Source organism: Telmatherina bonti, assembly GCF_933228915.1.
Source record: "Telmatherina bonti genome assembly, chromosome: 9".
In the NCBI taxonomy this organism is placed as follows: domain Eukaryota; kingdom Metazoa; phylum Chordata; class Actinopteri; order Atheriniformes; family Telmatherinidae; genus Telmatherina; species Telmatherina bonti.
In genome coordinates, this window is record NC_136627.1 from 24,946,264 (window position 1) to 24,970,865 (window position 24,602).

Below are 24,602 nucleotides of genomic sequence, written 5' to 3' on the forward strand. Positions count from 1 at the left end.
AGCACTCATACAGCACAAGCTTAAAGTGCTTTACATACTAACAATAACAATGTTTCCATATTAAAAAAGAACATAAAATAACAATTAAAATACAAACTTACCACACAGACTAGCAGTGATTTGCTATAGCTGTGAGGTACAGCCCCACTACTAATAAAAAGAAAACAACTTTTTATAAAAGGATAGTTGATCTAAATAACATAATACCAACAACATGCTCTTTTTGGAAGTGGATTCTAAATTTCTCAGGTGTTTTGTGATTAGTGAGTCCTACTAAATTATCAAAATAAATACCCAAAGAAATAAAAACTCTCCTGCACACACCACCCTACTGGTGACATTGTACACTTTTTACATGATGTACCACATGAATACTCCAACTGACATGAAACCCTTGTGAAGGATATTATATTCCGCTGGTCAGAGGATTTATTTTTATAAAGCACTTCAGCTTTACAATGCTTTTGAAAAACTATGTCAACAATCTAGAAAAAGTCTTTCACCAAAATGTGCCCCCAAAACAACGATTATCTGCTGATCTTTTATATGTTTGCATTTAAATGTGTCTTATTTATTTATTTAAAATTAATAATTAATCGTTTTTTAACATGTTTCTGATTTTAAACATAGCCATGTCAAAAATAAATAAATAACAGTATTAAAATGTAACGCTAGATGGCGACAAAGCATTACTCCAGTCAGACTGTCTTGAGAAAAAAATCAGTGAAGAAGAAACACTTGCCAGACAACACCGCCTTGGAAGGAAGCTAGCTACGTCTTGACCAATGTAAATGTCCTACAGGCTGAAGAGGGAGCGACGACAACCTTCCCCGATATCGTTTTGATACGAACGACCTTGTATGTTAGCATAAAATTCACACATACATACAACTAACGGAGAGCATATTCATCAATGTGACGTTATTCTAGCTAGTTAGCTCGCTAGCTAGGTTAGCTCTTCAATAAGCTTAGATAACGCCGATTACAATGAGCAGTTGTTGATTAGCTTAAGTAAAGCGTTATTGACAACGACAAAACACGTAAAGAGAGAGCACCATCTGTAAAGTTATTGGGATTTGACCGAAATTATTAACAGCGCGTGACACAATAAGACAACCAGTAGTTTTGGAAGTATTGTCAATATTTGCTAGCTAATGCTAACTTAGCTTATTACAGCTTGACGAGCTGGACACATTATTTTCACCCAGATCCAACTAATTAACACCCATAATTGAACAATTTATGTGTTAATGTTGTCACTAAATGTTATCATAATGAACTGCTGTAACCTTATACTGTAAGAGAAACCTCTGTGAACTTTAAGCTTAAATTAAATCAATTGTTTCAAACGCAGTTTGCTATCATTAATAGGTAATTTGAGAGTTAAACAGCTCTGGGTGTTGTCATTATTTTCGACTAAACAAAGGTTACAATGCACTTTTGCAAACTGTTGCTGAACGTATTCGCTGTTTCAAAGTTTCTTGTCTCTTGGTCCACTTGCAGTCCCTAATTGTAAATAATGATGAGCCAGCGCCGTGGCTTCCATCTGGACCAATCAGAGCTGCTCTGCAAGAAAGGATGTGGTTTTTATGGCAACACAGCCTGGCAAGGACTGTGCTCAAAGTGTTGGCGCGAGGAAAATCAGCGAGAGAAGCAAAGGCAGATTCAAGAAGACTGGGCTCTTGCTGAAAGGTTTGCCATGTGACATGCTTGTGAATAATTATGAATTCCATATGCTGCAGATCTGTGATCTATTACCTTTTATTGTTTCAATTTTCTTTTGCCCAACTGTTTATCTAACAACTTTTTTGTTTTATTTTGTTTTGGGGTTGTCTTTCTTCTTCTTGTTTTTTTTTTCCAGGCTGCAGAGGGAGGAGGAGGAAGCATATGCAAGTAGACATCAGAGGACCCAATCACAACCTACAATCACACCTTTCAGCAAGTTTGAAGAAAGAAAAACAAAGGAAAAGTCCAGAAAAGTCAACACTGTTACAAAGTTTTTCACTCCATCTGCAAAAACACCACCAAAAAAAGGTACATAATGTGGCACATGCAACCTTGTTTCTAAAAAACCGTTGGTTCATTATGAATCCAGAAACAGCATACAATTATTTTAACCATAAACACGTATAAAAAATAGAATAAAGGGCAGAAAAAAGTCACTTTTAACAGAATGTCTACTGTTATTTGGAAACAGGTTGTAGGTATCTGCTAGACGCTATTTTTTTTAAAAGTACTACAAGTTTGTATCAGCTGTTATGAAAGTAACATTACATTTCTCTACCAGATGCTACTCCTTTTGACAACCAGTCCAGCCCTAGTCCCAGCTCCTCAGCAAGCCGACATTCCTCTTGGGACAGTGACCGTGCAACACAAGACTTCATTGATTTTCTCAAACCTTTGAAGTCTGGTAGAGAAATATTCAAACAGTGTCGGGCTTTTACTGAGAGCATGGTGTATAAGCGGGTGAGTTATCATCAACTGGTCCACTTGCTAATACTCTACTTTTAATGAAGTCCAGTTGAATTTTATACTATGTTTATACTGAGAATCATACCACATTATTGGACCAAACCATACGTTTGTTATACAATCTAAGTTTAACAGCTTCAGCTCAAATGGTAAAACATGTCTTTTTTTGGGGAGCACTGTCAAATTCTTGAACAATTTTTTGTTGACTGTCACATTGCTACCTAAATAAAAAAAAGTGTATTTTTATAGAAAGATGACACGTATTTTCTCAAACACTAGATTTTTTTAAAGCCCTATTTGATACATACAATCTAAAGTCTTTTAAATCATTCAAATGCTACTGATGTAGCTTTATTTCTAGCATTGTTATATTTTTTAGATGAAGTCAGAATAATTTTGATTGCTTTTTTAGGAAATGGGAGCTGATGAACTATCAGAATGTGTGCAGGACTTCTACCAGAGCCTCTCAGACCGCCTTCAGACTCAGTTCAAAGGTACCGACTCACTCTTACACTCATGAAGTTTCAGCTACAGTCTCTAAAAACATATGACACCTGTTAATTGCACAGATTTGTCTTTTGGGGATTTTAGATTCAGATCAAGTAGAGGGTGTCATGGATGAAGTAGAGAAGTACATGATGACTCGTCTCTACAAAGAGGCCTTCTGTCCTGAAACCACAGATGATGAGAAGAAAGATCTGGCTATTCAGAAGAGAATCAGGTTTCCAAGAGCTGTAATCTTTAAAGCTGATGTAAAAAAAAAAAAAAAAAAAAAACAAGTTGAAGGATGTTCAATTATTCTGATTTGTTTTTTCTTTTGTGTTTTTTTTTTATTTTTTTATTTTCAGAGATTTGCACTGGGTCACTATTGAGATGCTCTGTGTGCCTGTAGATGAGGAGATCCCTGAAGTCTCTGACAGCGTAGTCAAAGCCATCACTGGTGAGTCTCGTGCTTGGTAATTTTTCAGAAGACTATGACAGTAAACCACTTACACCTCATTATTCCAGTCTTCACATCTCTGCAATATTTCAGATGTGATTGAGATGGATTCAAAGCGTGTTCCCAAGGACAAGCTGGCCTGCATAACACGTTGCAGCAAGCACATCTTCAATGCCATCAAAGTGAGCAAGAAAGAGGCTGCGTCTGCAGATGATTTTCTCCCCACACTCATTTATATTGTGCTGAAAGCAAATCCCCCACGGCTGCAGTCCAACATCCAGTATATCACCCGTTACTGCAACCCCAGCAGACTCATGACTGGCGAGGATGGGTATTACTTCACTAATCTGGTGAGAAAAATACTACATTTCCTTTGGTTTATGTGGTCAATCAGTGTATGCATTGCTCACCGGTACCACCAACTAAATCTCCTGCAGCTGTTATAAATTCATTTAGCATTTCTTTACAGCATTTGTAACTAAAGATTTAGCGTAATAAACTGCATAATGCAAAACTGATGTAAGACTGTTGCATTAGCGGGCATTTATTTTTGTTAGATTAAGAAGTACAAAAACAAAGCTGTCATGTGGGTAATAAAAACATGTCAGTTCTTTACAGAAATCACAGATGCTGTGATTTCCTTTTGTTTAGAGACAAGAGATACTATCTATATTATTATCAGCCCATCATTAAACACCCTGCACTATGATGGTAGGGAAGTGCATTAGTTGTATGTCAAAGATAACGTGTAACAGCACACAGAAGTTTTGTAGCAGCAAATGCTGCCATTCAAACGAGATTTTTTTACAATAAGATTTCAGATCGTTTTAGCAGCTGAATTCTTTTTAAATCATAATGAGAAAAAAAGACCTTTCAGTTTTTTTTTAATTTACAGAAGGTGTCATGCAGAACAGTGTAAAACATGCGTGTCGCCTGCTGCTGGCATCAGATTAAGTACAAATGAGTAAAATGAGCTTGTTACAACATTTGATGTTAACTTTTTACCATTTTTACTTTCAAATTTTTTAGATTTAATTACTGTGAAAATCATTGCCTTTGTTTTTATTGTCAGATTAAATGTTGGCAACCAAATGTTTCCGTCTACCCCATTATTTGTTGTGCATTTAAAAATAATGAAATGTTGTGATTTTATTTCTGATCAGACAGTAATTTTCATTTTCATTTTCAGTTTTGTTTTTTCTTTTCTTTGTGGGTTGATCAGGTTACCACATTGTGTTTTTCTATGTCTGACAGCTCTAACTTATAGAGCTACAGTCACTATTCACATATAGATTCACCCTAAAAGAATTTAGTGTGAATCTCTGTTGATATTCAGAGGTAATATTTTCTCTTTGTCACCCTCCATGTTCCCTCTCTGCAGTGCTGTGCAGTCGCCTTCATCGAAAAGCTGGATGGCCAGTCACTGAACCTTAGCTCTGAGGAGTTTGAACTCTACATGTCAGGTCAAGCATCCCCCAATTGGCCGCCATCTACTGGTGCTTCCTCATGTTCCCCAGGCAGTGCAACTCTCTCTCAAGTACACAAACGCCTGGACCTGTTAACTGGGCTTGGCAAAAGACAGGACCGTGTCCTAGAGAAGGCCCGCCAACTAGAGAGTGACCTCATCGACTGGACAGATGAAGTGGAGCAGAAGGTGCAGAGTGTTCTAGAAAGCTTTCCAGCAGAGACACAAAACCCTGCTGCAACCACAGCCAGTGGGACGACACCCGCTGCATCATCAGCAATAGACTCTGATAACGTTGAGAACGAGCTGCTGCCCCCACCGCTGCAACCGCAAGTGTTTGCTGGCTGATATTAACATTTCTGTTCTGCAAATGTTACTGTGTAGGCTTTATTCCATGCTCCCCCTTTTCCCTGCCGTTAATCTTGGCTGACTGGTTCCCATTTCCATCCAGCTAAACGTATCCCATCCATCTGTTTTAGAGCTTTTAGATACATTGAAACCAAGTGGACAGAAATGCAGATGTTCAGTTATTGGTTCAGTTCTGCTTTGTTTGGTGCACTTGCCTGCTTTTTTGCAGAGTTAAGTGAAGAGGTGTAAGTTGCTTCACCATCTTTATGGTAAATATGAAGAGGCAGCTAGCTGCTTAGCATAAAGAATGGAAATGATTCAGTAACTAGCTTGATGGTCAGCATGTAACAAAGTTTATATATTGGCACGTCTAAAACTTTCTCATGCCGATGTTATGTCTTGTTTTAGTTTCTACCTAAAGTGAAGCCACAAATGACATCTTGCTTCACGCTATTGAGCTATAAAGGAGGTTTTAGGTGAATTTTCTCACCTGCAGATGACGCAAATTAGTCTGTTTGACTTAGTCTGTTTCGCTACACATTAAGGTTTAAGAACATCTTCTGCCTGGTAATACTGAGCCAACTGGAATGAGGTGGGGTATTTTCTCATCAAATTCTACATAATAAGGCAAATAAGTGCAAACTTCAGATTTTATCAAGCTGTTTCTTTTATATTTGGCAACATGAATTTCTTTCATGAGCCTTTGACAGAGTGGCATCCAGGAAATATAATTTCCTCATCATATGTGGCTGCTTTTGAGTGCAAAGCAACACAGTCACGCTAAGCTCTCCCAGGATACATCGGTCAGCCACAATGGCCTCTTCAGTACCTCACTGAATTTTTTTTTATTATTATTGTTACATTTTTCCAGTTAAGATAAAGGGGTGGGTATAATTACTATCACAGGTGTAAGCTAGCACGAAGAACTTTACTGTCCAAAAAATGTCTTATAGATTAACAGAAATCTTCTTTAGGTGGCGTTTTTAATGAGGAAACAAACAGACACAGCATAAAATGGGAAAATATGAATTATGTAGAACTGGACTTCCCCTCCCTGAAATTAATCTTAGCTCATGCTCGTGATTTGTGCTGTATTTGGAGTGTATTTCCCGGTCTTATGGAGAAGTAGTCCGAGAGAAAGGCTGTTCAAGTGTGTGTTGAATGTGCATGTATGTTGCATGCACTTATCCAGGTAATGTTGATAAATCGAGAAGCTCTCCAGTTGTGCTTGCAGATGTGGTCATCCAAGTCATACACTAGATTTACAGAGGTCATTTTATTTTTTTATTTAAAAAAAAAAAAAAAAAAAAAAAAAAAAATCCATTCTTCTGACGACCTGTAATATTTACAGTGGTGAAGAATATTGCTCAGTTTATAAACAGGCAGAGTAGCAGCATATCTACAACACAAAAACTTTTAGATCAATTATTTTATCATCCCTCATCCCGCTGAAGTAAATAGACCAAAAGAAAGACAAAAAGTACTCCTAAGGCTACAGTTTCTTAACTTGCGCAGAGACATATTTGTTTTAACACTCTTTAAATTTCTTCATTTAGACAAATGTCATGTTTTTACAAGTTAAATAGATTAACTGGTGAAACATGACTGCTTTCACAACCTTATAATGAAGGAAGTGTTTGGTGATTGAAAAATCAACATGGCACATTTTTACAAGGGTTTTCTGTGTGCGTGCGTGTGTGTATGAGTGTGTGTGTGTGTGTGTGTTATGCTAGATTTAAATAATTATTTCCCAAAATATAGCCAGCAGGTATCTGCTGTTAAATTTTTGTTTGGGAAGATTTTATTACAAATTCACCTGTAGCTTGAAAAACCTCTTGTTGCACTGTATGCAGAAGTTATCAGGTATTTAAAAACATCTTTGTTACATTAATGGCTTTGTTTTGTTGTGTCCCATCAGAGAAATTAACTCTACAACTCAATACTGTCTTTTATTTAAAATGTAACTTATTGAAAGAGCATTGGTATATTTGCATCTATGGGTGTATGATGATTAATAAAAATGGAAGATGCAAATGACTCGTGTAGTTCAACTTCATGTGTCATGACTACACTTATCAAGATCTGGTGAGGCAGGATTAAAGCAAGTCTTAAAGAGAATTTTTATCTTATCTTAAACTCATACTGGTAAAAAAAAAAGATTTAAAAAGCTTAACAGATTAAATTTTCACATATGTAATCTTGATTTCAATCATCAAAATAATTGATCTCATGTAGAATTAAAGTCAGTTTTTAGTGAAAGATCGGATACTTTAATGCAGTAAGTAATTGATGCTCTTCCAATGAATGGTTTAGCATGACTGGGTAGAATAGTATAGGAATTAGATAGTTAACCAAGTTTTATTACTAAAATAAACCCTTTTTTATTAGCATAACAAAATGCAACTATAAATACCATCTTATATGTATTAAAGTATTATTCCTACATTATTAAGTAAGATTTGCTTGTTATTTATGGATTTTCTCCTCATTAGGTGTGGCCATGTTTCAGTTTAACCAGTTCCTGTGTAGCCTTTGTCATGTTATAGCGTCCTCTTATGAAATATCTATGGTGCTCACAAAATACTAAGGATGTGAGCGATTGATATGGATCCATGTGATTATAATTCCTTCATCACAAACAATATAATGAAACAGAAGCTAACAACAGCGGTCAACAAACCACAACGTAAAAATTTAGATGTCTCAATAACTTGCCATGTGTCGCATTGTTCTGCTGTTGTCAGAATGTACACAGTATGATGGAGAGGACTGTTTTAATACAAGCCATCATTAAACCAGAACGTCCAATTGTAAATTCATGTTTTCTTGCTGTGGTTCATCTCCTTGCTCTGGTGTGTGTGGCTGTGGTGGGTGTGCTTCTGTTTCCCTGGTAACCAGGACTGTCACCTGCACCTTCTCTTTAATGAGCAGCAGCATTTCTTCCTGTTTGGCCTTCCAGTCAGCACCAGCTTGCTGGTTTACCCAGTGGAACCCAGAGCTGCATGGTTTAGAAAAAGTCCAGTAAAGTTCACCTGCATGCTGTAGGTTATGTTTTAGGTACATTCTGACATCATGGAAAAGACAAATGTCCCAAAGTTTTTGTGAGTATTTTATGATAAAAAAGTTGATTACATTAATATGTAGAAACTTGTCATTTTTAAGTAATGCAACTGTGTTTCTTTTAATATATATAAATAGTCAAATATATTCAAATATACATTAAAACATACTTTAGGGCAGCAGTTCTCAACCTTTTTGCAACACAGTACCCCTTGTAAAATATTTTTTTAGCCAAGTACACCCTAACCACTGCAAAGTATTTTTAGTTAAGAAAACACATGGGATACAGCACTTTGTCATTTGTGTTTATTAAACTTTTGTTTGCGTTGTCAAGCTGACATTGACTGCTGGATATGATTTGGCTCATAACAGATGGGGTTCAATTCAAGTCAGAATGTGGGACTTTAGGAGGAAAGAAATGGTGTAAATCTAAATGTAAATTCAGTTTATAAATGTGAACTTGCATTTATTGAAATATATTAAATATTTATATAATATTATATTTATATTATTTTATTTAGGGATGTTTTAAATAAAACATAAAAGATATTTTCAAAAAAATGACAAGTACCCCCTGGAATGCCTTGAAGTACCCCCAGGGGTACACATACCCCCATTTGAGAAACAGTGCTTTATTGTACAATTAATATAATGTTTGCTGGCACAGCATTTTTGGAAAAGGGATGTCCTGTGTGATGTGTTAAAGGTTAAAAATAAAATATTTGAACTTCCCCTTTTATGAGAAATAAAAAGACCTCTGGTTGGTTGTGTTTCTTATACACAGAATGGGCGCAATGAAAATAGTAATTTACCTTCTTGGTGAGTTTTTTTAAAAAAAATATTATCTCATTTTAGTACTGTTTAATTTAGCTGATATTGTGTGCAATAATCTCTAAATCACTTTCTTTTTCAGGTCTTTCATCGCTCCCATTCCTTGTAGTACCTCAGTGTATGTAATAAATTCACTTTTACTTTGGATATTCTACGTCATTGTGATCATAATTAAGATCAGTATTTAACTTGTATGGATTACAATTTGTGATTGCAAATAAAAAAGATTGCAATCATAAATGATAAAGACATGGTTTTGTTCCTTTTCAGAAATTCCTCCTTGGTAACCCATGTGTGTGTTTGTCTCTCTAGTTACTGCAGTGACCTCATTTCGGGCCACTATCAAGAGAGTTGTAGGTGATCAGAGGATCTTCTCTGGTGAGAAGGTGGAGCTGACATGCAGTGTTCCTGTTCCATACAGTTCTGACTGGAGTTTCCTGTGGTTCAGGAGATCTGAGAAGCTCAAACAGACTGGGGAAACCCTCATTCTGTGGAACATCAATGTTAAAGAGAGTGGTAAATATTCCTGCCAAGGAGAAAGGCCTTCAGTCTTCGGACCCATAAAGACTCAACAAAGTCTCCCAGTGGAGATCAGCGTGGATGGTAAGAGTCATTTTTGTTGTTGTGTGTCAGGCATCTTTGTTATTCTTTTCCCTGTTTCTGCTTAACACAAGAAACCTATAAAACACTGGAGTCTTGCTGAGCTGATGTATGCCTTTTGACGGCTGGACTGTGAAACAAGTATTTTTAACTATTAATGTTACCGTTAATAACAGCACAAACCAGTAAACCCTTAAGAGATGACTCTCACCTCTGTAATGTTTCTTCAGGAGGGTGGGCTATCCTGCAAGCTTCACACCACCCAGCTCTAGTTGGAGACACGCTGGAGCTGACATGTCACCTCCGAGATAACCCACCCATTCATGAGACAATCTTGTACAAAGGTGGAATTGAAGTAATGAGAATAAACGGTTCAAACCCACATTTCCTCTTCACCAACGTGACCCTTGACGATGAAGGGATGTACTCATGTAGAGCCTCCTGGGACATAAGAAGACAAACTTACTCTGTGATTTCAGTTGACACTCCTGTGCATGTATTAGGTGAGTTATATACTGATTTGCCTGTGAAAAGTATTAAGATTTATGGCTATGAACTGCTGTGATGGACTGGTGATCTGACCGGGGTGTACCCTGCCTCTCCTCTGATGATTGTTGGGATAGGCTCCTGCTTCCCCGCAACTGTAAATTGTACTAAGCAGGACACAACACCTTACCAACAAATTGTCCACTATATGAATTATTTGTACTCAATCCTAATTGTGACGAGGATGCTGGACTGAACTCTTCAACCACAATGCTGTTGTGATAGACTTTGTATGTGGTTTACCATTGATTTGCTCAAACATGACACCATCTGGATGAGAATGGATGTTCCCCTAAAATATTTCAGCATAATTTATAATTTATGGCTTTTAACTTATTTTAAATACTGTTTTTTTGTGTGGTTTTCTTGTCTTGTCTTGTCTTGTTGTGTCTTGTCTTGTGCCTTTCCAGGTGTAGAAGTTACCATTTCAAAAGGCACTAATGCCCCATCACAATTCATTGATTTGAGTGCAGATAACAAGCCAGATGGACCTTCACCTCTTTAATATGGAGGAAGTAACATCTGTGATTTCCAAAACTACTTATAACCTTAATTGGTGGATGGTGTATTCATCTTAGTTCGATGACAATGCTGTCTAAAAGTGATTTCTGAGCCCATGCCATAATTTCTATTACATGGTAGTGCCATGATTTTGCCATGGAAACTATGGCATTAGCAGCCGTCTTTTAATGCAGGCTGCTGAAGGGCATGGAGATCACAGGCAGCCTGTACTGACCTCTACTCATGTTCCACTGCAGTCTTTGCAAGTTTAGCTTGAAATACATTATTCTTAAACTGCTCCACAATTTATAGGCTCAGAATCTTTTTCTTTTTGTTTGTGTTTTCAGCGGGTCAGATAACTAAACATCTGACTATCTTTTGGGATACTTCCTCTCTAATGCGCTCTTTTATACCCAGTCACATCATTGTCCTGTTACCATTGGACCTAATCAGCTGCTCCATGTTCGTCCAGCTGTTTCTCTTTATTGTATCCTACTTTTCCAGCCTTTTACTACTCCCTTTCAACATGTTTTGATCACAAATGATCAAATTCAAGATGAGTCTTCAACATGTTATTTTCTTTTTAATGTTTTGTCATGTAAAATATTGGTATATCAGATTTGCAAAGTAGGTCTGTTCACTTCCGTTTTTTTATTTTACAATGTCCAAATTGTTTAGTAATTGAGGATGTTCTTTAAAACAGGGAATAAAGGAGCTGGGAAGAAGAAAATTGAGAGTCTTAAGGTTACCTGTACTGTTTAGATATTGTAATAGTATTAATGTTCTAATTTAGTTTTTAGAAGAAAACTAAGAAGTATTTTTCTCGAAATGTTACATTATTTCCATACAAACTGTCACAACTGTTTTTATGTTTGTCTCTGAAAATGATTTTTCCAATATGCTAATAATGTTTTCTCTTCTGTTGCTCTGGCCATGTCTGTCTCAGAGGTCCTGTCTCAACCACAGTTGGAGATTGATGTCAGCAGTGGCCTGATTGGAAAAAATGAAATGAAGGTCGTTTGCCATGTAGAGTACAATGCTCACGCTCCTGCCCCTCAGATAAACTACTATTTCTACAAGGATAATAACCGGCTGGGTGTCGCGACATCAGAGAACCATGATCTGGTCAAACGGACTTCAGGTCAGTACAGCTGCAGGGTCAGAGTGCCACAGCTGGGTCTCTCAAGGTGGAGTGAGCCCAAAGTTTTTGATCAGACCACTTCCGTATCCTCATTCTAGATACCTGTTGCCTTTCACTCCACCATAGTCATCCCTAGACCATTTCCTGCCTCCTTCAGATCCACCAACAGCTGTCCAACCTTTTAATTGTATCTCCTCCGCTGTTTAGAGGCTTACTGAAATCTTCACCATCAAGGTCAAACAGTGCACTAATTACGTGCTTTTTCTTCTAACTATTGCCTGGAGTTTTATGTGGCTAACGGGGGACAGTTTCTCAAGATTGGCCCCTTGTGTGAAGTTATTATACATTACAAAGAACAATAATCACAAATTAGAATGATAATTAATGGCTTTGCTTTCTGATGTTAACCACATTCTGCCAGTGTTCTGCTGCATAACATTAAATCTTGACAATATCATGTCAAGTTCACAAAACTAACAGGATAAATGAAGTTGTAAACAATTACTGCATGTTTTTATTTTGTGTGTTTAATCAAATAAAGCACTCAGTTATCTGTACTGCTGGACTTTATTTTCAATTAACACAATTTCTTTCAGTAACACTATTGTACAGCCACACTTTTTACATATTTGAAATACTGGTATAACAAGACAGGAGATATTACAGGTGGGCACGGTCATTCTAGCCAGATTTACATCAAGATTAAAGCTAGTACTAGTCCTCATTTCTTGCAACTATAAACAACTGAGGGAAGTATACATGATACATTAAAGTGTGAAATGAAAATGGTAAAACAGTCATGTACATATAGAAGATGGAGACGGGATTGTGTGAAAGGACAAAGGAGTTTATTAGAGTCAACTAAATGAGACAGCAGAGACGATAATATGAGGATTAAATGATGGAACGGCTACAACAATCAATAAATACATTTTCAAGATCATTTGAACAATATTTCTTTTTTACAGTCATATTTTTCAGCCTTTTAAAAATTCTTTGTACACTGCTCATTTGAGTTAGCTATGTTACATGATGCACTCTGTGTGTCACCAGTAAATTTTTTCCTTATGATTAATTCTACCATATTTTGTCTGACTTTGTCAGTTTAATTAAGTTTTGATAGATTTGTTTTACTTTACCTGTTTTCTGGAGAAATTGCACTCATTATTTTGCCTGCTCTTATGCATTGGGAGATTTATGCTTCTTTAATGAGGATCAGATTTGTGAGACACATTTTATGTCCTGCAAAAAAGAAAAAAAGAAAAACATACAGGGTGAGAGTTAATTAGTTTTATTAATAATGTCTACAGCTTCAGAGACAGCAGCCACTGTGCACAGATGTGTGTATGGACTACAGTGTCCAAAGACATTAAGACAGATAAAAGGACGGGGAAGTGTTTTGGGTCTCTGAATGACTGTGCTGCACTTGTCTTGGTACCTTTATTTAGTCATATTGTGTCTGTGTTTGTTTTGTATCCCCTTTTATTGCTTAAATCTTTTTCTCTTCTTTTTTTTTATTTTGAGTCCATATGTGTTGTTTTTTTCACACTCTGGCTGTCCTGAAAAATGTATGTTTATTCCCACAAGCTTTGACTCATTTTATTGACTTAATAGTCTTTTTCGTTATTACTTTGGTGCATAATTATTGCAAGTCTTTGTACATGTTTACAGAGATAGTGGTTAGCACTGTGGCCTCACAGCAAGAAGGTCGCTGGTTCAGTCCTTGGCTGGGGCGAGGTTTGGGCAGTGTGTCGTTTGCATGTTCTCCCTGTATATGCGTGGGTTCTCTCCGGGTACTCCGGCTTCCTCCCACCGCCCAAAGACATGCATTTTAGGTGAATTGGTTACTTTAAATTACCCCTAGGAGTGAGTGTGAACATGAGTGGTTGTTTGTCTCAGTGTGGCCCTGCAATGGACTCGCAACCTGTACAGGGTCTGCCCTGTCTTTCACCCAAAAGACTGCTGGGATAGGCTCCAGCTTCCCCACAACCCTTCATTGGATTAAGCGGTTAGGAAAATGAATGAATGAATTCAGTTTCAGGAATTTTTCAGGGCTATTGGTGGTGTTATTTTGTTATATTTATTCTATAGTTGTTATAAGTCTTCATCTTGCTATTTTTAACCATTTCAGGCTCATGCTTTGTCTCTTTTATGAGTTACTTTGTCGCTGTTTTAAGTATTTATGGTCAGTTATTCTGAGTTTATGATAGTTTTCAGTAATAATTCATGGTTTGAAAAGCTAAAAAAATTCAAACAGGAACCTCTGGACCAGGGTTCCTCAAACTCCTGTGGCTCATGAGATCATACTTAGTAGGCTCATCCAGGTATCTTTCCACGATTCATAGAACAATGGATTAAAAAAGAAGTAAGGTGACAGCAAAATAAATGAGCAGCTTGATCTTGAAAAGCCTAAAAGATATAGTTTAGCACCGCCAATATTTGGCCTTTTCTCCCTTAAGGTCAAGTTGGAACAGTTCAATAGCAGATGAGAATTTTAAGTAAAACATTATTGAGTGTCAGGCCTTGTCTGAGTAAAGCAGAAACCCAGAGAAGACACTGTCATCCTCACTGCTTGCATACACTCCGTTCCAGTCTCTGAATGTCTCCATCCACACCTGATCACCTGCCGCCAGCCGTAGTACCACCAGAGTAGACGCCTGGTCGATGTCTTGACCGTACAGAGAGTCCCGTGTCCTCACTTTACGGGACCCATTCACCACCAGAGTGGCTCGCAGTGGCTGATTACGCACAGTGATGTGGAAGGAGAAGACATAAACCCCAGGGTGGATGCAGGTAAAGCGGTTGGAAGTGATGTTGAAGTGGTTCTCTTCGTTGTAGAAGATTTTGTCAAAGCGGATCGGGAAACCGGAGGCAGGGAAGGATCTTCTTGGAGAGATGCCTACACTGAATGCGGAACGTTTCTGGAGAATCCCTGATCCCTTAGCTCCTTTAAATCCACGAAAACCCCGTTCTCCCCTCATCCCAGTGTAACCTCTATCTCCTTTTGGTCCAGGCATCCCTCTTATACCTTGTGGTCCCTGAGACCCTCTCACCCCTGGTTCTCCTGGAGGCCCAGGAAGTCCTGGATCTCCTCGAACGCCTACAGGACCAGGGGCGCCATGTTTGCCATTAAGTCCTGGAATTCCCATTCCACCTGGAATCCCAGGTGCTCCAGGTTCCCCTCTTTCACCTTGTGGTCCTCTTTCTCCAAAAATGCCACACTCCCCTTTATCCCCTTTGTCTCCCTTAGGACCCTGCAGAACAGCTGTTCCTGGAGGTCCAACTGGCCCCTGTTGTCCTGGTTCTCCTTTCTCTCCAGTAGTCCCATTCTGGCCAGGTTCTCCTTTCTCCCCTCTGTTACCTTTCACACCCTGCAATCCTATTTCACCTTTGTCACCTTTATAGCCAATGTCACCTGCAAAGTAGGGGCGAGAGTGTCAGAACTAATGAAATCTGGAAACTGAATTTTTTTTTTTAATCAACAATCACCCAAACATCATTTTACCCTTTTGTCCTGGTTTCCCTGAAATTCCTGGTGACCCAGTTGTCCCACTGTTTCCTCTTTCTCCTTTATCGCCTGGGAAATTCATTTGGAAGAATGTCAAGAATAAATGCATTTTTTTTAGAAGTACTGCTTGCTAAATAAGAGTAACACAATTAACTAGTATATGATACTCAAGATTAAAGTCTTGAAGAATAGGATGTCTCCAACACTGGATTTTTGTTCTGTGTGAATTTCTACATGTTGTTTTGGGCAAGTTTTTTTTTTTTTCCATTTTCTAGAACAACAGGAAGAAGAGGGTGGGGATGTTAAGTAATGTAGCTCTAATACTTTTTTACAATATACCCTTACAATATTTAGACTATAGGTCTGCAATTAAACTAACTTTCTTATTCTTGAAATGTATGTTGAGAATTTGTAAAATAGTTTGTAAAAGGCCATTTTATTGGACATCTTAAGAAAGTTAAATCCACCTTTTTCCCCTCTAAAACCCATTGGACCACTAAATCCAGGTGCTCCAGGTAAACCAGTTGCTCCTGGGGGGCCTCTTTCACCTGCTGGTCCTATAATGGGAAAAGATGAATTAATTAATAAAATGTGAAGAATGAAGCTACTCACAAGTTAAGGTATTTAAAGGTATTTAATTTATTAAGCAACATATTATAAGTAATCCTGGTACCTGCCAAGCCTCTGTCTCCCTTTGGGCCCCTGGGGCCCCTCTCAGGTGGACAGCATTCACAGAAGTTGAAGTAGCACTCATTGTAATCCAGGGTGTAATTCTCAGGACCTACACCAGGGGGCTCAGTGTAATCATTGTAGTATTGTGGAAACAAATGACTTTGGTAGGGAGTCCTCTCTGTGGAGGGCTGTGGCTGCGGCTGCACAGGATTCGGGGTCTCCACTATCTTGAGCGTCTTGGGCACACTTGTGGTGACAGGTTTGTGCACAGTGACCTGAGGTATGGGCTTCTTTGTGTACTGGTATTTTGGTTTCTGTGTAGTCTTGGCTTCAGCACAGAACACCACGGTGAGTGTAACCACAACAACAGCCACGAGGGCTGACTGGCAGCAGATAATCCTCATGGTAGACAGCAGTCTGAAAACACATCATACAATTTCCTGCTTCATCAGATTTAGCTTTATCGATAAGAAACAACATAAAAACAGGGTCATGATGTGAACTTAACAACTGCAAATACACACCAAGTATGAATGAGCAATGGTGTCTCAGCTCGAACCGATTGCACTATTCAAATGCATATATTTCATTACTTCTTTCAATTAGATTTTATCTTTACTTTATTTGTTATAAACACAACATAGAAATGGGAAAAACAGCAACAAAAACAATGGTTATGTTCAGTAGAAGCTACTTTTTTCAGTGACTTCTAGTCTGCATGCTAGTTAGTCCCAGTCATCCATGTCAAGGTTTTTCCAAGTGTCTCAACAGAAGGTAAGTCATCTTCATTAAGCTTCTTCAGTTTTAACTCACAGCTGGGGCGTTCAGGAGTTTCATGACATTCACCACTGTATGGAGAAAGTCCTAAAAAATTCTCAGACACACCTGTCACAAATTGAATGAGACCATTTTTGCACCTCTTAATCTTTTATTTTCCATTTGATTATTTTTTTTAATTATCTTATTTTCCCACATTTCTTAACTAATCTGATTAGTTTGATATCCACTGAGTGTTACTAGAGCTAAGCTTATCTTTTCTTTTTCTTCTGTCTTAATATTAAATTGGAAGCCCAAGCAGACAGGTGTATTTCAGGAAGCTTTATAAGCTTTTCATAACAAACATAACATCCTTGTGCCCTTTAAACCCACTAACATTTAAGACAGATGGTGGTTCACCCTGAGGACACAAATACACAAACACAAGTAAAGCAGTGTTGTAAATGTAGTCCAGTGAGATGAGGAGCGCAAACACACTAGTAAGAAACGCATGCCACAACACCAAACATGTTGGTTAGGTCACTGAACACATCACAAGTGATGCAAACACCCAACTGTCAAAGGAATAAATGTCCCAAATCTTTGATTTGATTTGATTTGATTTGATAACATTTTAAAACTCTCAAATCTTCCCAGTAGCTAGCTGAAACTGGCTCTTAGGATCTATTGTACGCAGTTTAATCAAAGTTGATGTCATATGTAATATGCCCTTTTTGGTAGTTTATCAGGGAATTTAACATCACAAGTACCTTACCTTCATAATTCACAGTGGCCCAAAAAAACTATTTGTTTGGGCCACCATGTCAAAATTTATATAACAAAATATACAAAAAAGTATTGGCCTTACTGATCACTTCTCAAGCATTATTGTGAAAATAACAGTTATCAAAGTTCATCTGACTTACCCAGTTATTCATAAGTATTGGGGTCATTTATCCTTACTGGAAACGTCTTGTAAGCAGCACCAGGAGCTCCAGGTCTCTGATATCTCTGCAAGGCTTAGGTGAAAGAACATCCCCACCAATGAGGGTGTTTGCTAGAAACACAAGGGGAGGTCTGAAATCCTACTATGGCGGGCTGGAGCCGACCCAAGGAGAACCACTGTGCTGTGGCCCCTTCTCTGTACCCCTGTTGTGTAGAAAGGTGCTTTTGTGACATGGGATACAGCGTCCGCCTGGAGAACTCCCTCACTGTGAGCTAGGCAAGGAGCAAAGGCCGTGGGGCAATGGGTCACCCGATATGGGAAGCATTCCTTCTACCCGGGCTCTTACGGTGAGACAAAGCCAAGCAAAAAGGAGTCTGTGACAGTGGGCAGCAGCTTTTATCAAGCATGGCTTTGGACAATGCTCATATGGTTGCAAGTGGAAAGGTGCGATGTTTTTATTTTATGTGAGTTTTTTTCTTTTTTGCATGCTAAAGCAGGATCTTTGGAGTTGATGTTGATGACAAATTCTGCACTAGTTAATTAGAATGACTTAATACTAGAGCTGCAAAGTGTCACAGAGAGCTCAGTATTTTCAATCTACCAGCACTTGGTGACCATCCAGGAGAAAGCTTTAGCCGAAAGGGCTCTGATGACCACTCAGCAGTTACTAAACCTGAGCTGTTTCTTCGAACGAACCAGCTTACCCTTAAATCAGTGCAGTGGCCATGCTTGCCTGATCACTGTGGCTGACTTTTTGCACACAAACTCTCCAGACTCCTGGCAACAACATCTGTTAACTATGATTGTGTGAGTGGACAATGATTCATTCTTACAGTGTAACAAGATAGCATCAGGCTTTTGCAGAAAAGTGATTTTCTGGTAGCTGTCTTGCTGAAACTCTTGACTTGCCTGTTACAAAGAATGTTTGAGTAGTGGACATGCTTGAGTTGCCAAAGGCCTCACATCCACAGAGATCTGTGACAGCTATGAGTGAGCAGGAAGACGGGAAATGAAATTCTGGGAAACAGAGAGGCTTGTTGGTGGAATGGAGAAATGAGAAGAAAACGATTCAAAGCCAGTGGATTTTTTTCTGTCTAAAGCCTTTTTTTCTACACTTTCGTAATATGTCTTTCTTCTCAGTCCTCTTAGCCATCTTTACATGCTTTTTCTTCAAACAGCTTCCCATCGGCACGGTTAAAGGGTCCCTAACTTTCCTCTCCATAAAAGACAAACTGATGAAGTGTAAGATATGTGGGAGAGTCCTAAGAGAGACGGGGTTCCTTTGGGGTTCTCCGTGCCTGACCTCAACAACATCGTCTCTCAGCTCCATTCAGACCACACACAACAGCAGCGGTCAGTTTACAGTGCCCAGCTGGTCACAGAGGACCCAGACGCTGCTCACCTGTCTGTTTATTTAACACTGGCACCGGCTCTGCCCTCAGTTTCCATCCACACACATTATAGCACTAGGAATAAGGAAGAGTTAACTTACTCAGCGGGTGCAGCCAAGCAGAGAGAGGACCTAAGATGACTGGGACGGATGGAAGTGGATTACCTTACATTAACCCTATTCATGTAAAGGAGATCTCGAAGCTGCCATGAATGTGTATAGAATAAGTTAGAGAGGGTGAGAGTGAGACAGTAACAGAGAGAATTGTTTAGTAACCAACAAAGCAAGCAGCTACTCATTATGATTATTCCCCCGCCATGCTCGCAGGTACAATGAAAGACACAGACAGTTTTTTGTTCTTCACTCGGATCTTATCATAGAAAATCTAAACCTTACAGAATTAGCAACTAATGACTTTGGCAAGGGACTTGTTGGCATTGGGGGTACTTCTTGCGTAGTCAGGCAAAGTACAAAAACACTTTCTGCTGCCACACTTTCTCTAACAAGCCCTTGTCATGTCTGGGTTTCTAAAAGCTGGGATTGTAAGGTGGAGTATGTTTGTTTGTATTGGAAGCTAAAGAAGAGCTCCCCCCTGTGTTCACTCTTCATACTGAATTAATCAGAGTTGCAGCAGCTGTTTTTATATACTGATTTATGTAAGGGGAAAATGAAGGTATTTCCAAAATGTCAAATTGTTACTGGTATTGCACAGATGAAGGTAATGAAAGTTTGGAATACAAATCTTTTGAGCCACACTTGAAAAGATGTACACATTGTTACCTGAATAGCCTATATTGGTAAACATGAGTCTTTACAGATTTAGAGCAATAATGGGATATCTCTTGCTGCTAGTAAACATAATGTAGAAAAAACTAACTGGTGCTTCACGTTACTATGTTTCAGTATAAAATATCAGTAACACTTGCCCTATGTCTTTAATCCTCATATACTCTTTATTCTAACATATAGAACCTAGTTCATAAACTAGTGCTGTGTGCCTATCAATGGGCAGACATTATAAAAAAAAATAAATAAATAAAAAAGAAAAAGAAAGAAGAAAAAAGACTTTCTTCATACCCTTTTTTTTTTTTTTTTTTTTTTATCTCTGGTCCTATAGTGATTACTTTCCCTGCCTGGTATTCGAGTTTTGCTCACTTAAAAAACAGTGAATCATTTAAAGATCAAACAGAAAAAAAAAGGATTGCAAAACCTCGGCTCTCTCCCTTCTTTTGAAACTGGCTCTTGGTTTGGTTTATCAACCACTCCCACATGCATTTTGACTCCTTTATAACTCATGATGTTGAGTGAGGTGTGTCATGACAGATTTGCTTTTTTTTTATCAGCAAATAAAATCAATTAATGCATAATGCTTCTAAATGTCACAGCACACAACTCGTTTTATGATGCCGAGAGCCAAAATTATGTTCACACATAGCAGACACAAAAAATACCACATGTAATCTGTAGTTGATGCCACTAAATGCTCAAGGTAAGTTACTTCTCACCCAGATGTGTTATCTAATCTATGATTATTGTTTGTGAAGAGTGTGGTTAGCCCTAGGCATATGTTAAACATTTTTATGTCACTGTTTTACATTAAAAGAAATATATAAAATTTGAAGGGCATCGCTATGTTTACTTACTGGAAAAACAAAAAATTGTTTTGTACAATTTCATCTGAAAGATCACAAAGAAATACACAATGAAGCGCCATCACTACAAAACAGACAGAGACACACACCCAGTAGGACAAACAGTGTTCCCCTTTAGACAAACATATTAAACAGTGTTCTAATATGTTGTAATACCAGGATAGATACTGATAGTTAAGTGGAAAAACTTAACTTTTTAGGAATATAAAACAATATGAGCCTTCACAGAAATCTTTCAAATGTGATGATATTGCACCAAAGCACTAACAGAGCTCTGAGAAATAAGTTCATTCTGAGTTATCAAATAAAATGATGTGAAAACACTTTGTGACTGAATATGTTGGTATCTTTTAGTTTGATGATGTTTCACTGCAGGGATCTCAAACTCCATCCCTCCATCCTACAGGTTTTAGATGTTACCCTGCTTCAATACACCCGATTAAAATTAAATTGATCCAACAGCTTGTGGTCAAGTTTAGCATAATGACCCATTCATTTGAATCAAGCAAGCAGGGGGGCATCTGAAAGCTGCTGGACAGTTGAAATTAAGGACCAGAATTTGCGATCCCTGTTTGAATGCATTCACTTACAACCTTTCAAGAGAAACTCATCATTTATATATTATCATCAACATAATGTGGTATACCATCCTGTATAGATTACTATGCAAACTGTATTACCCCCTTTGGCCCTTTGGGGGTAAGATGGTGAGCATATTGTACAAAAGAAAGAGAGATGTCTGGTAAAAATCTGAAAATTAGTTGACAGAAATTTATCTAAAGTGTTTGGTTGATTGAGTGTGTTTCCTGCACAGTTCAAGTCATTTTAATCTTAGCTGAAAGATAAGTAGCCGAAACTCATTGTGTGTTTGGTTAATTATTGTTTCCCCTTTGATAAGATCTGGTATTGTATGATACATTGCTGGATAGCCTTAGTCATCTATCCAAGGTATAGTTGTAAGAACTGTGGTTCTGTGGAATGAGCAACACAGCTACATGTGTGAATGGTGTCCCCAGAATGTGACCAGGCTGGTGACAGTATGACGATGAATCGCCAAGCCATTGTAGCTGTGTATGGATCTTCCACACGCAACAGACGTTCCTGACAGTCGAATAATGAATGGAATTAGTGCACGTGTTGCGTTTTTGTCATTGTCATGGGAGAGTGCAATCATTGTGTCCACAAAGTAACTCAAAACCATAATAAATACCAACAGCAGAATATTACAGGCCATCTTTTGCTGGCACCACCCTCACACTTAGCTGAGTTACTCATTCCACAGAGGGATGATCCTTACAAGATCCTTTGTGTAAAGTTGACTGTTCTGGCTGTTAGGTGTTGTTTTCTACATCCCTGAACAAATCTTCATTGTGCTTGTGGGATCAAGAGCCACGTGGATGTAGAAGTTTGACACAACAAAGAGAAAAAAGGCTTTTTTGAGGGTTTAACATTAGTTTTATGGGTTATGTTTGAACTATATTAAGATAAATGTTATGGATGGACATTTAGTTGTTAAACTTTGAATTGCATCATGATCAACAAGACCCCACAAAGACAGAAAATGAAGGATGTGTGTGTGTGTGTGTTATGCTAACTGTGTATTTCAGGTTGTGCTTAACTGCTTGTTATGTTTATTCCCACTATTGTCAGTGTGCTGCAACACACACCTGTAGGAAAGCATGGTCCAGCAAATTTTGCATGAGGCTTGTAGTCAGGTTATTATGATCTGTGTTTGGAGACTGTAGTGAAGGATTGCACAAATGGAGGTTCAATGTTGGTAATTACGATTAATATTTGAATACTTTCCAAGGTTTTCTTGTAAGTGAAGCCTACCAGTGGCAATGGCAGTGCTGGCACACGTGCATGTTTTTCTTGGTGTCATGTACCTTGTTGGCGAACATGACAGTTGCTAGGATCCGCCTCCCCTCCCCCTATATTTATTCTGTTTTTGTTTGGGCAAAACCGTCACAGGACACATGTAAACGCAGCAGAAACAATACACCATCCCTCCCTGACTGTTACGAGAGTGTTCAGATGGCTTTGTTTACACCCTGTAGTTACAGAGATAACCTCTAACCCATTCCTTCATGGGACATCAATTAACATGAGCTGTGTCAACAGAACCGTTCTAAAAAAAAAAAAAAAAAAACCCAGAGGCAGAAACAAAATTTACACAATACAAAGTGAGATTAAGAAATGTTGAATCTCAGTTTTTAATGTGGGTGAAAAGAAAATGTGAGGAAAATAAGTGAGAAAAAGAGAAGAGGGGAGAGAACAAAAGGAAAGATGGAAGCTTTTGATTGGATTTGGGATGAGATTAGGTGTAAGGGTTGACAACTGAGGGTGTTGCTGCTATCATGTTCCAGCATACTTGGTAGAGGTGTTCAGTTACAAATGATAAACATAGCTACCTTGTTAGTCACTGTGCTTCATCTCATCAACATAAAGCACAGCTTAATCCACCATCCATGTTGTCATATTGCATATATGTGTAGCACAAATACTACTTGTAATTTCAGCACAATTCATTCCAGCCTGTTCTACAATAGCTGGTTTATATTATACCTGAGTGAACAAAAGAGACAGCTGTGGTCGGCCTCAGGTCAAAGCTTTGTAGGTATGGGCAGGTTACCAGGTCTGTGCATTAGGGAAAGTGGAGCTCCAGGGTATTCATTCCTACTCTGGTTTGGGAGAACTGGTTTGATAGCTCTGCATGTTATTGTGTAATTTCCCTTCATGTGGTCCATTCTTTTGGGTCAAATATGTGTTATCTGTACAATTGTTTGTATAATTTGTTTTTCAAAGCCAGAGTATTTGCTGTACTTAATTGACAGAATAAATACATTTTTTGAACTACTGCAAACACTCAGGCCAAAAGGGTAAACAAAGACGAGAAAGAGAGCAGTTTCGCCAGAGTTTTTATTTTGTGTATGTTACTTTGATGTGTCACAAACATGTACAAATAAAAGAATTTGGAGAGTAGTGGGCGGGTATGGACATATGTATTTAGTCACAATATAAAAAGCACTTTTAGGTGAAGGAACATGGTACAGAACAAATGTGTCATTTATGGCCACAAGAGAACACGCAAATATAAATAATAATAATAGAAATATATAAAAAATTAAAAAAAAAGAAAGTTTGGTAACTGACATTGTAACTAGCCAAGCATTTACCAGTGTATATAAATATATAACATTGTATAAATAAAGTTAACTTAAAGATCATGTTTAACCTGTAATCAGTGAGCCCTTGATCCAAAGCATAATAATTAAAGATGATCTTAAGCATAAAACTACTACTAAACAACACAATGCTCGTCACAACCGTTTTCTCTCTGTTTTATTCTCTATAGCTCAACTATAGTTCAGGAAGACCATGTTTTTGTAAAGCTTTGCAATTCATTTAGACTTATTTCCCTGCAGTAGCTTAGCATTGGCCTTGCACGAGACAGTAACAGTTCAGTATAGCAATGTCATCAACAAAGCCAAGCCTGAAATTCATGGGTGTGCTGTATCAATATTTGCTCATGCCCATTGCTGAGAACAACCTTCCTGACATTTCAATAGGTAAAAACTGGCGATAAACAGAGGGCCCGGCACATATCTCTAGTTACTGCTGTTTTGTATTATTGCTCACTTTGGCAGGTAAATCAGTAAATGTACTGTAGGTTCAGAGCAAACTGTGTCCAACAGCTTTGATTGTGACACTTTAAGATTCATTGCATAGCTTGGGTTTTCCATCAGCTCTCTCTTAAAAGATAAGCAGCATAAT

At 38.2% G+C, this 24,602-nt stretch overlaps 3 protein-coding genes across 3 annotated transcripts; 2 read left to right on the plus strand and 1 right to left on the minus strand.

Moving 5' to 3' along the window:
* Nucleotides 1-751: 751 nt before the first annotated feature.
* On the plus strand, nucleotides 752-7,347 carry LOC306760418 (rab5 GDP/GTP exchange factor-like). The gene is made up of 9 exons (XM_079246251.1): nucleotides 752-858; nucleotides 1,504-1,692; nucleotides 1,862-2,034; nucleotides 2,288-2,466; nucleotides 2,885-2,966; nucleotides 3,064-3,193; nucleotides 3,321-3,412; nucleotides 3,506-3,762; nucleotides 4,794-7,347. Exons 2-9 carry the CDS (start codon nucleotides 1,520-1,522, stop codon nucleotides 5,223-5,225), a joined length of 1,518 nt encoding a protein of 505 aa, XP_079102377.1. The 5' UTR covers nucleotides 752-858; nucleotides 1,504-1,519; the 3' UTR covers nucleotides 5,226-7,347.
* A 1,732-nt stretch (nucleotides 7,348-9,079) lies between these two features.
* LOC306760182 (Fc receptor-like protein 3) lies at nucleotides 9,080-12,002 on the plus strand (the record flags this gene model as incomplete). The annotated part of the gene is made up of 4 exons (XM_079245975.1): nucleotides 9,080-9,104; nucleotides 9,429-9,719; nucleotides 9,947-10,219; nucleotides 11,710-12,002. 4 exons carry the CDS (start codon nucleotides 9,080-9,082, stop codon nucleotides 12,000-12,002), a joined length of 882 nt encoding a protein of 293 aa, XP_079102101.1.
* A 2,418-nt stretch (nucleotides 12,003-14,420) lies between these two features.
* On the minus strand, nucleotides 14,421-16,488 carry otol1b (otolin 1b; the record flags this gene model as incomplete). The annotated part of the gene is made up of 4 exons (XM_079246287.1): nucleotides 14,421-15,319; nucleotides 15,410-15,481; nucleotides 15,880-15,969; nucleotides 16,086-16,488. 4 exons carry the CDS (start codon nucleotides 16,486-16,488, stop codon nucleotides 14,421-14,423), a joined length of 1,464 nt encoding a protein of 487 aa, XP_079102413.1.
* Between the last annotated feature and the right edge of the window lie 8,114 nt (nucleotides 16,489-24,602).